General features: G+C 40.7%; 1 protein-coding gene across 1 annotated transcript; it reads right to left on the reverse strand.

Moving 5' to 3' along the window:
• Positions 1–286: 286 nt before the first annotated feature.
• Positions 287–14,115, reverse strand: DHRS7C (dehydrogenase/reductase 7C). Its single transcript, XM_009681659.2, has 6 exons — positions 13,962–14,115; positions 9,700–9,812; positions 7,369–7,579; positions 4,959–5,051; positions 2,747–2,902; positions 287–495 (listed from the first exon to the last, which is right to left on the reverse strand). Exons 1-6 carry the CDS (start codon positions 14,113–14,115, stop codon positions 287–289), a joined length of 936 nt encoding a protein of 311 aa, XP_009679954.2.
• Positions 14,116–16,691: the final 2,576 nt, after the last annotated feature.

Consider the following 16,691-nt stretch of genomic DNA (forward strand, 5'->3'; position numbering starts at 1 on the left):
TAAGGATGACTTAATGTAGTTGTAAACTATACTGATAACTGTTGCTTAAACTGTATAAAGTGTAAGCTGTGTAGTAATCAGGTGTGCTAGCTTTGTGGGATTACCACCTAGCACCCATCTCTGTGCAGAAATGAATTAAACAAATATCTCGACTCTGTGTGTTTCTGGCTCATTGCACACTGGGTGTAAGAACCCTTCTTTGGGACAACAATGCGAAGAAGAAAGCACTGACATCTGAAGCATAAACTTTATTTAGGTCATTAACAGAGAAAAGAACTAAATAAAATCAATTTTCCTCTTCTGTCTTCAGCTTTTCCCTAATACCTGAGGCAACAATGGCAAAAAACAGCTCTGGGAAGAAGGTGCGAATGTAAACTGCTGCTCTGGGGATAGGATTGGCAATAAGTACTTCCTGCTTCTTTCTGCTCACTGTGCGCAAGACTTCCTCTGCCACCTCCACTGGGTGCACACCATATGCCACCTTTCTGAAAAAGACTATAAATTAAACCAGAGAGGAATGAGAGGTACAAACAGACAGACAGATATATCTGGAGAAATGGTGGTAAAAAGATATACCAGCTAGCATATCAGTTAAGTTCCTACCCCTGCTTCCAAGCCCTTACTCCTTTCCATCCCTTCTCCTTCTTGTGACCACCCATTCTAAGATCTTTTTGTGCAGTTGAAGTCTTCTCTAGCAACATCCTCACAGTCCGTAAGAGAAGGAGCAACCTGAGTGCAACTGAACTCTTATTAAGGAAACATGCTTGAGGGTCCCAGATTCTGGACATGCCAGCTTTTCTCTATATTGTCAGTGAATATATAAGGATAAAGCAAGATTGCTTCAGTATGATGATAACACCAAGGCAGGGCACCAAGGAATGAATGAAATGGTCAGAATAACTGACCCACTCATGGATGAGGAGCAGTGAAGCACATATTTTACTCTGCTCTGAAGGTCATCTTCCTGGATGTCTCCAGAGGTCCCTTCCAACCCTAGCTATTTTGTCATTCTGTGATTCTGTGAAGTCCTACTGTATTCCTAAGGGCTGATTCAGCATAGGAAAAGAAAAAGCCTTTGAGGGGGATGGCAAAATTGATTTTGACACATTAGCCTATTTTGGGCAAACTAACAAATTAGCAGTTGCTCCTGCTGCTGCTGAAAGGCTAAAATGGTTGCATTTCAGGCACTTCTGCAGTGCATAAGCAACCTGTTCAAGAAGCAAGAGTCACATGAGCCAGCATTCCAAACCTCTAACAGCAGCAAGAGTAATGTGTCTGGTTCTCCAAAGGTCTTGCCTCTCCTTTTTCATCCCTGTTATACTCCTTTTCTCTCTTGTTTGTTCTGTGTAGTTCAAACACTTCCTGGTTTCTCGGTTTAGTGAAGTCATAGGGTTTGGAGGACTGGAGAGGAGACCTATTGAAACACATTCTCTGCAGCAGTACAGATCTGCAAAGGGCTGTGTGTGTTTCAACTTCACTTAAGTTTAAATTCAGCCTCTTCTCTCAGGCAAAAGAGAGAACAGGTTCTTTAATTAATATTAGTAGATGGCCAAATCTCATACACCAAGCTTAATTTGGAAACTGAAGTCCTACAGCTAACATGCCAATTTGGCTGACTTCTATTTCCTGCCTTTTACAAAAGAGACAGGCCTGTGCCAATCTGATTTTAATGATTTTAAGTCAGCACATAGTGTAGCCACTTCTATTAAAAGAGATGTTTAGCACAGCAGACTTTTGCTCACGTGCATGCTGCTTCCATGGGAAGCAGAAGACCAGCGGGTTCCTGGTCTTCCATCATTTCATCCATTCATACCTCTCTCTTACCTCCCAGGAAAGTGCCAAAAGTACTTTCCTTTTCTTGCTGAAGCTAGGTGATTTCCACAGCTCTGGTGACTGTGACAAACTGGCAGATTTTTACTTGTCATAGGAGAAAAAATTAGTGGCATTTCCAAAAGGAAGGCAATGCATTTTCAGAATTCAGAGAAGAGCTGGGAAGAGAATGCTTGTGTGCTTCACCACAGGGAAAACTGGGTAGAGCAGAATATTTCACCCACCAGGAGGTGAAATTTCTGATACCTCAGTGCTTGTTAAAGGGAGGGGATACAAGAGTCAAGTGTGGAACTGGAGTTACTGTAAAACATTTCTCTAGTGTTCAGTTTGGGGTTAAGGGAGTATTCATAAATCCAAATTTATGGGAGCAGCCAGTGCACATAGAATGCTGACAATTCTACTGGTGCGATTATGAGTGTCATATTATTCAGTGTTATCTCAGTGCCTCAGTTCCTGAAATGAGACCCTATGAAATATAGAAAATGAGCCTCTTCCCCACTATCCTACTAGTCCCAGCCTTGAGGCAGAACAAATCCTCTGGCTGACTCATTTTCTGTTCAGCATCCTGCAGCAAAACGGAGTAGAGGATGTATTCTTTGGTTTTATTGAGCATGTTCTTTGCCTCTTCCCTGTTCTCCCTGTGCTTAGGTACCTATCTCTGACCAACTGTTGCTCATGGCCTTCCTTCCTCTGCCTTTTTGTGCCATGCTCTACCCCCATTCCTCGTGGCCTGGTATATTTATTTTCTCACATAATGTTGTTCCCTTCCTTTTTTTTTTTTTTTTGCTTTCTTAACCTGATCATCCTTTCTATCATTTCCATTCCTTTCCCACTCTTCCTTTCTTCTGCCTTGCAACAGCCTCCATACTGCTATATGGGCCTCTGCTACAGTCTCTTTTGATGTGTCAAACCTTACATTTCCAAATTGATGCCTCCCAGTTGCCAGGTGCTGCTTGATGATGGTATGAACAGATGAAGGTTGGACTCACAGTGCTGACACAAATATCAAATTCTTCCATTTCAGCTCTAAGACAATCAAAAAAGCCTTCAGCAGCATGCTTAGAAGCAGCGTCTAAAAGAAAAAAGAAAACACATGGATGTATGGATATGGATGTATGATACAGTTCATAAAATATGAATGTTGAAATGACAACTGAGCATTGAATGATTAGCAAAAAGGCAAAGAACAGGAGGCACTCAGCAAAACTATCAAATGACCCATTTAAAACACGTAGGTCAATTATGCATTAGGTATGTAATCAGTATCCCCATGCATAGCAAAGAGCGCATGTCTGTATTTCCCAGTCAGAAATATTAACTCCTGGCTTAAGAAACAATACTTCTGTTATGTCTACAGTGAAAAAACATCTTTGGTGGATGGACAGTTGCCCCAAGATGAGTCTCCACTTTGTCTCATGCCACAGTTTGTGAGACATTAATAAACTGCAGTGACATTCTTATCGATTGCAGAAATAGCAGGACAACTCATGTTTTGTAAACAAATTATACCTTGGCCGCACAGTAGCAAATTCTCATTTGAGATGCTTTTAATATTAAAGTTAATTTTAAACTAACTGTATGGTATGGATATTTTTAACTGCTGCCAGTGAATTTTTATTGAGACAATATCAAAGAAAGATAATAGTACGTGAATCTATGTCAAGAACCAGAACTTTGTATTAAGAAGACCAGAGCTGTAAAGCACACATCTACCTCATATTCAACTCTGTATTAGAAAACTATCTGTGCATAATGTAATCTAAAAAATGATGTGTCAGGATTTCACAGCTAGGTTCAAGTGAAGGCCTTCTGTCTTTTGGATCCTTTTTGTCTGAATGCCTCAGTCACAATCTTCTTAAGTTCTTTACGGCTCCATTAGAAGTCCTTGCTGCTCCAAGGCAGTTTTGCTAGTTTGCAAACTCAGCACATATTCACTCAAATGGCAGGAATCTGCCCTCAAGTTCCAGAAAAAAAGACTTTTCAGCTGCTATCTGCTTTTTTATCATTTCCTTTCTGTCTGCAGGCCGACTTCCGGAATGGAAAGAACCTTCTCTGACTTATTTTGAAATTCTTTCATCTGACTTCATGTCATGCAACATAGGTATCAAATATAAAAACATTCCCTGTATACTGTCTTGCCACTGATGGTTTTATACACATCCAGCATATGCTGAAGTAATTGTCTGTTTCCTAGAGGAAAGCCATTCCAGATGTCCCATCAATGTGTCGCTTTTTCTCTGAGCCTTTTTCCAGTTTTCATGGAAAACTTTCTTTTGAGATGGGGGGGACCAGAACTGCACACAATGCTCAAGATATGGGCACAGCATTTATACAAAAGCACAATGACAGGATTTATCTATCTTCTCTGCTCCTTTCCTAATAGTTACTTTCACTTCATTTCGCTTTCATGACCACTACTGAAGTCACAGTCTTGAGATCTTGTAGACCTTTGCTTCGGAGCCCATAATCTACTTCTGACCTCAAATCACAGTGAAAACTGTATGTTTACATCTATGCTATATTTCCTGTCTATTAACTTTGCATTTTATAAAATCAAACACCTTTCATTATAACCCAGGGCAGCTTAGTTTCATTAGGAGCTTTGGGTGAAGGACTTTCTTGAAAACCTTTTGGAAATCAAAGCAGACTACATCACCTACATGTCCTTTTAAACTCTTACAGAAAACTCCATTAAGCTCATGAGGCATCACCTCCCTTTACAAGAACAGCATCCAGTCTCTACGAATTTATATTTGTACATCTCTCCACTAACTTTATTCTTTACTATAGTGCATACTAATATGCCCAGTGCAGACGTCAGACTTACTGACATCAGTTTGTTGCTCCCTGAATCCCTCCCAGGAACTTTTAAGAAACTTGCTGTTGCATTTGGTAACTTTTCGTCCTCTAGTACCTCAGGCAGAGGTTACACATCACAGTCAGCATTTTAACTATTTCTTCCTGAGTTTCACTTACTTGAAAACATTCCAGCTATATACCATATCAAAGCATATTCAGGTTTACTGAATCAGGCCACAAATTAACACTTGTATTAACTTAATATCAGAGTCATGGGATACTTACAATTCATACATTGGAATGTACATTTTTTGCCCTGTATAACTTACAAGCTGCACGAAATGGGACTCCTATTTTTCCTTGGATACTATTAATTAGAACAATTTGACCAGTTTTTCTTGAGATCATGTTGGGAAGAAGGGCTGTTTAAAAAAAAAAAACAAAAGAAAGAGAAAGAAAGAAAGAAAGAGCCAAGTAAATAAAGCTCTCAATCTATTTAGCAAAAAAAGTGAAAGCTGAAGTGTCTTTTCAAGCACATGTATAGACAACAAAACTTGAATGAATGTTGTCTCAACACTGCAGTCAGAAGTATTACAAAATCCAGTAGCTCGAACCTGAAACTAGTCAAATGCAGATTTGACATGAGGCACTCTAAACCTCCCTCTTCATGATTCCCCTCCCACGTCAGATACCAAATTCTCTAATCCTTCCATGCCCTGGGTTATTGTAGCTTCAGTGTCCTGACTACCGACTTCCTTCTCACCGGTTACTTCCAGAGTTCTCAAACTCTCAAATCATGAAATCTTTCTTTCTTCCAACTCTGCCCTAAATTCTTTTCCATCACTCTTCTCCTTTTCTTTCTGCTCACCATTCCCTTGACATCTGAGCTCCAAGACACCTTAAAGACCCAAATTCTGATATTCTAAGACTTTATTCCAGGCTATTTCCCTTAGCCAGCCCCAGCTGGTGAGCTCAGGGCATGGGCATGAGCACTGACATGCCTGCAGTCCCACAGGTCACTGACATGCCACAGTCCCAGGGACCACAGTGGCCAGGGCTGAGTGCTGGCAACAGGGTCCACTGAGAATCCCAGGTAAGGCAAGTGACGAACCAGGACCAGGGTCCATCCAGGCAGTCTGATAGGGAGCAGCAGGAGATGGGACCAGAGACAGGACTGCAAAAAAACTACAATGTCCATATGAGGGCCCCACCCAGGAAACAAGCTACCTATAGCATAGGTCCAAGATCCATCCAGGAGTCAGGGCCAGAGGCAAGAACACCTGCAACATATCTCAGGCAAGGACTGAGGGTTCAAGCCTGAACTGAAATGGGGCTTCTGGGCCCATGGACAGGATGTGGATGGAGGCTCCAACTGAGGCTGGTCAGGGCCATTAAGGCCTACTGGTGTTCTCAGGGCCCTGTCAGACTTTAAATTGTTGAGTTAGGTATGTATTCAACAAATTTCATTATAAGAAATAAGATAATAGTTGGAATCAGAATCTCAGAAATTGTTGTCTCACAATTTTCCAGACCTTTAATGGACAGAAATGGTAATTTTCAATTATTATGAATATTGACATTCAGGAAAAGAACTCTGAGGAGAAAAAAGGGGCAATTTCAGCTCATTTCTACTGCAAAGGAGGATACAGACAAGAAAACCACATAAAATACTCTTGAAGAGATATTGAAAACTGAGATCTTACTAAGCAAATAAAGGCTTCTGAAAAAGTTTTGTTAAAATAGTTAATGCATTGGCTGTAAAAAAGAGAGTTGCAAGGACTCTTGTCACTTCAAGAGTTACAGAAGCTGAGCAAATGCACCTGAGAGCAAGTTTGAGATGGGGAGTGAAGAGCTGGAGCGCATGGTTTAGCTATACATACATTTTTTTCTGGGAGCTGAAAATCTTTTCTCTTTAAGTCCTGTTTCACATCTGATTCTTGAGAGCCAAATACTTAGGGAAACAAGGTTGCACAGAGCAGGAAATCCACTGATTTTTTTTTTAATCTTTCCCTGTGTGTTGGGATGCTGGGGCTAGACTGAAGCAAGAATATCTGAACGATACTTTGCTGTTCTTGGGACCACACAAAAGGACAGGAGTAAAAGAAAAAAAAAAGCAGATGGAGGAGGATATAAAGCAATGAAACTTTGTATCTCTTTGGTGCACGATAGTGGTATGTTAAGGCTTTAAGGGCTTAATTCTGCAGTTTTCAGGATTAAGCAGACGCTCAGTTCCAAGCATTTCAATACTTCCCCTTAGATAATGGACAAGTAACTAACTCAGGTTATGAATATCTGGATACAGGTTGCTTACGAAGACTACCCAGGCTGGTCAGGGTCTTCTAAACTGATGTTGAATTCTACACACATCCACAATTATCATTATCATGTTTAATTTTCAGCCTGTCTATATCCCCACAGGAGCTTTTGAAAATACTAGTTTTTGTAACAGGCAGCAGGCACATGACTAAAGGAATCACTATTAGCAAAGTATTGGTATCTTAAAAAATGCCTGTCTTTCAAAAAACTACTTATCCGATTGCTTGATCAATCTCTGTTCCCAGACTCAGGAAGTCTAATTCTGATCATCCTCAGCTGAATTCAGCCCAGTGATTTTCACAGAATTGTTTTTGATTATAGTGAAGAAGACAAAATTAAAAGCAAATGAAACAGTAATAATACCAATGACTTGGATCTCCAGCTTTATGTAGTAACAGCATAATGGGGGAAAAAAATAAATACCTTTGGTTAATGTTATAGGTCCAAAATAGTTGGCATCCATTATCTTTTTATCAAGTTCCAATGAAATGCTCTGCACTGCTCCTTTCATCTTCATACTTGCATTGTTGATCAGTATATCCACACAGCCATAGCAATTCAGGATTTCTTTAGCTACATCTTGGATGCAGTTTAAGTCTGAGACATCTAGAAGTATGAGCTTTGGTGTATATGTCTAATAAAGAAAATAGTTGTTTCAAGGATTCCCGTTATATAAAAACATATTTCTCTTTACTCTTTTTGTAAATTCATTTACCGTAATATCCAAAGAAAGCATTTTTACCACTCTCACAAAAAACTTGCTTTACTCTTCTAGTCCACCCTAGAAAGAAGATAGTTCAGTAGTGCGTATTCATGTACCTTGGCCATCAGGAATTGAAAGATATGTGCATAAAGTGGGAACACTATGGGAAGTCTTAGACTTAGACTAGACTTAGACACTTAGACTAGCTCTACCCTAATGTATGGGAAAATGTGGAAGAATGTTGAGGAGATAGGAGATGGAAGCTAGTCAGACCATTCCATGGGAAAAGGAGCATCTACAGGGCATGTGACCCATAGCCATGTGGCTGAGCCTGTGCCAGTGTGGTGCTACACAAGCGCTTTGAATTGAGACTAGCGATGAGCTCAATATGCTTACTGTGCATGTGCGTAGTCCATAAGAACCTCATATAGATCCCACCTCGGCGTTTCTCACCATGGCCCCATGCTCAGCGGTGCCAGGGATTCTTCTGCTCCATTATTACCTCAATTAGGAAATCACTGGGGAACCTCCACTTAGATCTAAGCTTAATAGACGCTTAGTATTGACCATAGTGTGTCTTGTGTTTGTGCATCTGTGTCTGCCAGGAGTCCAGGCATTGTCCCCACCTTACCCTTACATCTAACAAACTTTGTATCTCTCAATTCCTTCTGTAATTGGTAGACACAGACCACTACACAAAGAGGGTGAGACTTAGCACCACAAGCTATGATGCTTTTGTAAGCAGTTCTCTAGAGAAATTTGCTGACTGCAGAGGCTAGTATACTAGTGCTTTCATAGATAATTTAAATATATACGAAGGGACTGAATTCACAGGAGAAATTGTCAGGCAGGAATGGTTTAATTCAACTATAGGTTATCCAATGAGAGGTTACATTTGCATGGTCTCTGCAAAGATTCAGGTTTTTTTTCAGCAGTAACATATGCTAAGAACAGAGGAGTGAACTCTGAGGCTCCTCTCTTGCCATATTACTATGATGATGTAATACAGATCCCTTAGCCATACTAAATATGTTTTTTCCTGGTTAAGTCAGCACGGAGTAACATGGACACACTATTTTATGTTTTTTTAATACAAATAAATGAAGCTCACTGCACTAAAAGGGTCAAATGCAAATATTCTTTGGTCTGATGAGCAATGGTTGTAGAATTTGTGTGATGCCTTCAAGAGCATCTGAAGCCTGAAATGAGCCGTAGTTGTCTGCTGACCACAGACACAGCTTTGTCTGTTGATCATATCTTTCCCACGTCCATCAAAGAAATACCTTCCAAAGAACTACTTCTGAAAGCATAGTCAGTCTTTATGGGCATTTTGCAGTCTAGTAGTATGAATTTTTAAGATCTCTGAACAACCTAAGTATACCTCCACACTGCCCATATGCCCTGTTTTTAACCAATGCACTGCTTTTGGAGGCAAGGGCAGGGGGAAGACTCAGTATGAGGATCTTTTTTCAGCTCCCAGGTCTCCTAAGTCTGTCAATCTTGCATGACAAGTCAGGTGATGATGCAGTGGTAATGAGAAAAGGATACTCTTTTTCACTTGATCCCAGAGCCTGGTAGTTGGAACTCTCTCCTAAAGTAGCAGACATATATGCTTAAATCCCCTCAAATTGAATTTAGTCTTTAGACACATCTCCCACTTCTTGAGTTCTAATTATGTGGAAAATGACTGATAGTGACTGTGATTCAGTGAAGAGCTTTGAATCCCTCACCTGTGAATTAAATCATATCCCTCTGCCTAGCATTTTCAGTTGGGTGGCTTCAGGTAGTAACTTGTCCAAAGTTCAGGACCACTCAGTAGTTTTACAGCAACTGCCTTGAATTAGCTCAAAAGAGCAGGATTTCTGGCTTTCAGCATCATGCTCTGAAAACCTTCAGAGGTACTTCTCTCTCTCTCTGTGTGGACTGTGTTGGGTAAGAGTGAGTCATGCTTAATGCACCTCATTTTAGTGGACTTACAAACACTTTGTGTACCTGAACAAGGTGTTTACCTCAAATTGTCAAATTTCAAAGCAGAATGAGGAAATACTTACCACACTGGGGTCTGCCACACTAATTAAAGCGTCGTGTAAGGCTTCTAACTTCTCCCATGTCCTGCCACACAACACAAGCCTCGCTCCTCCTGCATGAAACACCCGAGAACATTCTAGGAGAAAAATAAGTTAAAAAATAAATAATAATGATAGTAAGCTAATTGTGCACATTTTGATTAAAATGGGTGGCTATTTTTTGCTATATGATGTTGAATCTTTCTTTTAAAATTCATTAATTTTTGAAAGAATAAAAATATATATGAGGAAAAATATACTCCTAAATGGCACAGTAATGTATATGTGAGCAAAAAATTAAAAATCATGAATGTTTTCACTATATTAGTAGCTCTTACAGTGGTGCTGTTTAGTCATAGGATGCAAACAAAATTTAATTAGGAAAAGAGCAATATGCCAGTTAATGGATGATGAGTCTGAGTTAGAAAAATTGTTGGAAGATTTTAATTATCTTTCTTCCTTAACACCCTTCCCCTACAAACACACTTAATTAAAAAAAAAAAAAACTATACAGAAAAAATGCATGCTTAAGGTTGTTACAGTACCAACTCTGGCTTTTGCAAAACTACACTCCAGTATAAAGAAAGATACCAACAGACACCAGTAAAAAGCAAAACCTGCTCTGTATGCTATCTTCATGAAACTTTTAGCTACATGGAATGCAGGTACAACTTTGAGAAGAGTGGTGCAGAGAAACTTATCACCTGCTGCCCCATAGGTGACATGGAGCAGTGGTGAGAGGGAGAAGACTGTCTGCACAGACCCCTCCATCCATATGTGATCTATCCCAAAATCTTTATTTCTTGAGTTTTAGACCTCCCCAGCAGTCAGAGGAGGCAACAAGGACCACCTTGAGCTGTCTCTTACTTGGCCAGGTTCCCAGAAGACTTCCTGAGAAGGCCATGGATAAGTTTTTTGATGTGATGGGCTGGCACTGTGGTTTATTGGTATAATCAGAGATATCCTGAACTGGGGGTTCACCACAGTTTAAGTTGTGTCTCTAGAGAGGATTTTTCTCCCTTTCTTATGCAAGTGAACTACGATTTCCCTTTTCTGAAAGTGAGAATTCCTACAACAAGAAGAATTAGCCGAAGGTATTACCCATTACGATGCCTAAGCACTGGCTGAAAGACTGCAGCTACGTCATTATTTTAGGTCATCATGGGAGCACGTGAGCATCTCAGTCCAGATTATGAAGTACCAGGCTGGAGCATCTTGGCAGTTTGCATCTGGTCTGTTTTCTTCTTCTGCTGGAGCTGAGGGAGAACATATTCCTCACCATCCTGTCACTTTGACCAGAGGAAGCCATTCTCTGGCTCATAGAGATTCCATGGGCAACTTGCATTTGTTGTCACTTAGGTGCTGTAGGTTGCTACAGAGGGCTTATTTTACCTCAGCTGAACTTGAGCTAAGGAATGTGTCAAGGCTGCCCTCTGACCAGCACAGTGCACAACTGCCTTCCATTCCTGTCTTGCAATAGAGAACGTCTTGCAGATAGACCAGCAGGCATCATTGACGATGTGCTCACTGTGCCTCAAATTAGAAGACTCAGTCTGGATGCAGTCAAACGACTAGTTGGTGGCAAGTAATACATGCTGACAGAACAGAACAGAATCACAGAATGGCTGAGGTTGGAAAGGACCTCTGGAGATCATCTAGTCTGAACACCCTGCTCAAGCAGGGTCCTCTAGAGCACATTGCATAGAATCGCGTCCAGGTGGGTTTTGAATATCTCCAGCGAAGGAAACTCCACTACCTCTCTGGGTAACCTGTTCCAATGCTCTGTCACCCTCACAGTGAAGAAGTCTTTCCTCAGGTTCAGATGGAATTTCCTGTGTTTCAGTTTCTGCCCGTTGCCTCTCGTCCTGTTGCTGGGCACCATGGAGAAGAGACTGGCCTCATCCTTTCTACACCCTCCCTTCAGATACCTGTACACTTTGATGAGATCGCCTCTCAGTCTTCTCTTCTCCAGGCTCAACAGGCCCAGCTCCCGCAGCCTTTCTTCAGAGGAGAGATGCTCCAATCCGCTTCTCATCTTCGTAGCCCTCCGCTGCACTCTCTCCAGTAGCGCCATGCCTCTCTTGTCCTGGGGAGCCCAGAACTGGACACAGGACTCCAGGTGAGGCCTCACCGGGGCTGAGGAGAGGGGCAAGATCACCTCCCTCCACCTGCTGGCAACACTCTGCCTAATGCACCCCAGGATGCCATTGGCCCTCCTGGCCACAAGGGCCCATTGCTGCCTTATGCTTAACTTGTTGTCCCCCAGCACTCCCAGGTCCTTCTCTGCAGAGCTGCTTTCCAGCAGGTCAGCCCCCAGCCTGTCCTGGTGCCTGGGGTTATTCCTCCCTAGGTGCAGGACCCTGCACTTGCCTTTGTTGAACTTCAGGAGGTTCCTCTCCGCCCAGCTCTCCAGCCTGTCCGGGTCCCTCTGAAGGGCAGCACAGTCTTCTGGTGTGTTAGCCTCTCCTCCCCCCCCAGTTTAGTATCATCAGCAAACTTGCTGAGGGTGCACTCCGTCCCTTCCTCCAGGTCATTGATGAATATATTGAACAAGACTGGAGCCAGGACTGACCCCTGGGGGACACCACTAGCCGCAGGCCTCCAGCTTGACTCTGCGCCATTCACCACAACCCTCTGAGCTCGGCTATCCAGCCAGTTCTCAAGCCACCTGTTGTTTGTCCTCTCATGTTTTCTTTTCTGATTCTGATATGGAGGCTTCCAAAAAGCTCTTAACCTAAGTCGCTAAATCACATCTGTATGACATATATACTCAGCATGGGAGAAACAGCCATATGGTTCTACAATCACTCTTTTAACTTTCCAGCCTGATTCTGATTTGTCTTCTTCAGCCTAGAAATTCTAGGATGTTGGAAAAGGAATTTGAATGTTTCCTGGAATCTCTAATATGCAGCAGCTGGCCAGACAGCTGGTAATTTTAAGCTATGGACAAATGGCCATTGCGTATGCATAGGTGGACTGCATATTAAATTATGGATAACTTGTGAACATTCAAACCTGCATGCAACTTCTCAGAATCTCCCTGTGGGATTCTGGCAGGAGATACATTCAGGATTATAAAACGAAAATGCTTTGAGATGCCTCCTGTGAAAAAAAGGAGGGGGAGGATGGTGCTATTGTCATTATAACCTCAAGGGACAGTTAGTAGCTGGTCCCAAAAAAAGGTGAAAAAATAATAATAGGGAAACTGGACATTAGGAAAATCTTCCCCAGGGACTCATACAGTGCTGGAACAAGATGCTCAGAGGGGTAATGAATCTCTGTCCTTGGAGGTTTCTAAGTTTTGTCCAAGCAAATCACATCCATCCAGATCTGGTTCTGGTTATAGTCCTGCTCCAAGCAAGAGTTTGGCTAGAGACCTCCAGGAGTCCTGTGATTCTTCAAATAACCTGTTTAGATTTCTCTAAAGTACATATTTACAACATGAAGTAAGTCTTGATAGAAAAGGCCAAAATGCAGCGCCAAACTGTTTTCCTTATGATGTACTTGTATCTACCTCCCCCACCAAGTAACACCTAGAGCAGGAGTGTGCACAGACAGTATGTGACCTAAAGCCTTTGATCTGATGGGATGGTGTAGGAAGGACATATGGGCCAAGAGGAAGTATGTGTTAAGTGGCTGGCCACTCAGGCAATCGGCTTGTATAAATAGATAAATTATCACATACCCTTCAGCTCCTTCCATTGATTCCACTGTTACACACAGTCAGGCAGACCAGTTTGAGGTACTGGAGATTATCGAGGGAAGAGGAAGAGCATAAGTGGTAGACAGTTAGCGTTAAGAACGAGGAGGGAGGGGTGAGTGCTCTTGTACACACAGAGCAGGAAAGGTGGAAGAAGCCTTTAAGGATGGAGAGAAACATGCAAAAGAGTAATGTGACACCTGTTTATACTGATTTGCTGCTACCTTGTAGACTTATTACATAGTCTATGTAATAAGATCTCATAGTAGTAATGTGCTAAAAATAGCACTCTTGATTTGCTTCTCAAGCGTCTTATTCTATTGAATTAAATGAACACAAAAGTTCCTAAAAGTTCAACAGCAGTTCCTGTGGCTGGGACCAAAAATGCACCTTCAAAAATCATAGGATTTGTCTGTAACCATATTCCTCATCTCTGCTTCATCCAGACAGTTATGAAATACACAAGATAATGGATGCACATTTAATCACCTACAGGATCATTGTCAGGCTGTTTTCTAGGAAAATGTGAAGAAAAGAAACAACTCACCTTTGCCCAGTCCAGAGATGGCATCAGTGATGACCACCACCTTGTTTTGCACAGCTGACTTGGACACTAGCCACATGACTGTTTGGTAAATATGAATAATTCCACTGATGCCTAGAAGCAGTAATGGTAGGGCGAATACTGCAAGAATACCCATCTCTGTGGAAAATAAGACTATATCAAAACAACAGTAATCATAATATGCATTCATTATTTTTCAAATTATTCTTAGTAATGTTTCCATATATAGAAAAGCCACTTATCACAGCACAACAAAAGCTTAAAGGAGTGGGGACCTTGTCTTCCAATCAATGGTTTAATATTGCCATATTTTTATCAGGTTTTCTGTTTGTCTGTTTTCCTCATTATTGTATGTTCTAAGCAAATCTTGGTTCGTTTTATTCAAAATAACTCTGTGTTAACAAAAACATAGTTTTTTTGTAGAAATAATGGCTTGAGACAAAACAGACTAAAATATAACATTAATCTTTTAATTACGTTGCTATTATTGTAAAACATATAAAAAGCTTTTTAATTATAATTTCAAATAAAACATGTAATAGAAGTGTTTTCTGTTCAAATGTTATAGAAAATAGAATGACTTACTATTGCCAAGAAGACTCCAAGTAGGGATAAAGTATTCTTTTGATCTAATTTTTGTATTAGAAGTTTAATTAAAGTCCTTTAGTGTTTTCACAGAGTATTGCATTTGCTGAGGCTGCTTGCCTTGAAAGAGGATGGCTATATATAGCCTGCAGCTGTGCTACAGATATATTAGAAGTAAATATAGTATCTACAGTGTGATCCACATGCCTAACCTATCTAGTCCGATAGGCTGGACAGTTATATAAAAGCTCTTAGTACAGTACCAGTTCAACTGTACAAAGAAGCATCTATTTTTGTGTCTTGCCTTAGGTCACAGTGGTTCATAGGACTGTCTCAGTTTGTTGCCATTACCCTTCAATTAGCTATATGCATAAAAAGATTTGTATAAATTCAATGATAACAATTGGTATTAAAAACAAGCAAACAAAAACAATGGGAAGGTTTTGAGGTTTGGTACAATCACTGTTCTACAACAGAAATGATACATGTATGTGTTGGGATAAGGTCTCTGAGCAAGCTGGCTTGGGTGCTACTGTATCACATGGAGATGAAAACTACTGCCGAGCAGTAGCATGTGGGAATGCAGAACAGGCTGCTGCAGTGTGCTTCTGGGTGCCACAGGCTGCTTTCCACTGTCAGTATTTGGAAAGTAGATGTGCCTCTTTCCCAGCCTTTTCAGAATCTTACCAACTCTAGGGGTATGTGACCAACTTTTACAGTCTTGCAGAGAGACAGCATTTGTTAAGTTGGCACTCACATTTACGATCTTTTGGATTCTAGGGAGAAGAATGATTCACCATGAATCATTCTCTTTTTGCTGTTTAAGCAAATTGTATCACAATGTCCCAATTGTAAATTGATAGTCAGATTTAGTATTACTGTATGACTATATGACCTGAATCATACAGCCTGATTTTCACCTCCAGTGAGAGAACGATATGTTTACAAATCATAGTGAGTCATTGATACTGGAGTGTTGTAACAAGGAACAAAGACTTATTGGTTAGGTCTTCAGATATTAGGATAATGTCAGCTTTCAAACAGTGGGAAAGTATGGAAGGTTATTCAAAAGGGGACAGGAGGGTGCTTACAGACCTAGTTTGTAAATCCAACTTGCTCTAGAAGCTAGACACTGGGAAACAAGGTCATAGTCTGCCGAAGTTACAGTTGCCTGGCAAAGAACATGTTACTTTAAGATTTCCAAACCAGAGAATTTTATAATATGCCTGAATCTGAAACATTCATATCTGCTATTCTAGCTAAAAAGACTACACAGTGAGTGATAGATATGTATAAATATGTGTTTTCCAATACAAAGTGGTCACTGTGTTCTGAAAGTTATATTAATTTCCACAGAAGAATGCAAAAGAATTAAATCATATAAGCTGAGAAGTCATTCCAGCCACTTGCAGATGGATGGAGACAACTCAGCCTTCCATCACCCTCCCCAAAACCTAGTCCATCTTTCACTTTCCTCCAAAGGGTCAACTTTAAAAAGAGCGATATATGTTTCCTTATAGATAAGTAAGCTGATTTGTTCTTTTTATGGAACAAGATGTGTTGTTCACTTAATTTATTCAGAGTCTGTGCAACATTCTTCAGTGAACGTGAAATGTTGGAAACACATGGACTAAATAAAAAGAGCTCCAAGTGATTTGTTTGTTTTCTTCCCAAATGAACATTGCACCAGAGCAATGGTACAACCAGTGCTGAAAGAACTAGAATAGGAAGAAGACAATTGAAAGAACTATGCAACCAATGAATGTGTAAGATTGTAATGATAAAATGTTACCATGCCAATAATGATACTGAACAATTGTAAAAAAAGGCATCCTGAATCATTTGGAGAAATACAGTGAATGCAATAATAATAAAAAAAAAAATCTTTCAAAACACACAAATCTCAACTGGCAGGACCAGAGAAATGTGTTATGCTTTGCCACCTATAGAGGACCATTGGAAGTACCAGAGAAACAAGAATAATTATAAATTGTTTTAGAGAGGAGATGCCATAAAAAGGGTAAAGCAGTTATAGTGAAATGTGGACAGAAATGAGGCACCAAGTGCAATATTACAGTCCTCAACCTAGAAAACATCTACACATCTGGTTTATTTACCCATAGCTGA

This window comes from Struthio camelus, chromosome 19, assembly GCF_040807025.1.
Source record: "Struthio camelus isolate bStrCam1 chromosome 19, bStrCam1.hap1, whole genome shotgun sequence".
Lineage (NCBI taxonomy): Eukaryota > Metazoa > Chordata > Aves > Struthioniformes > Struthionidae > Struthio > Struthio camelus.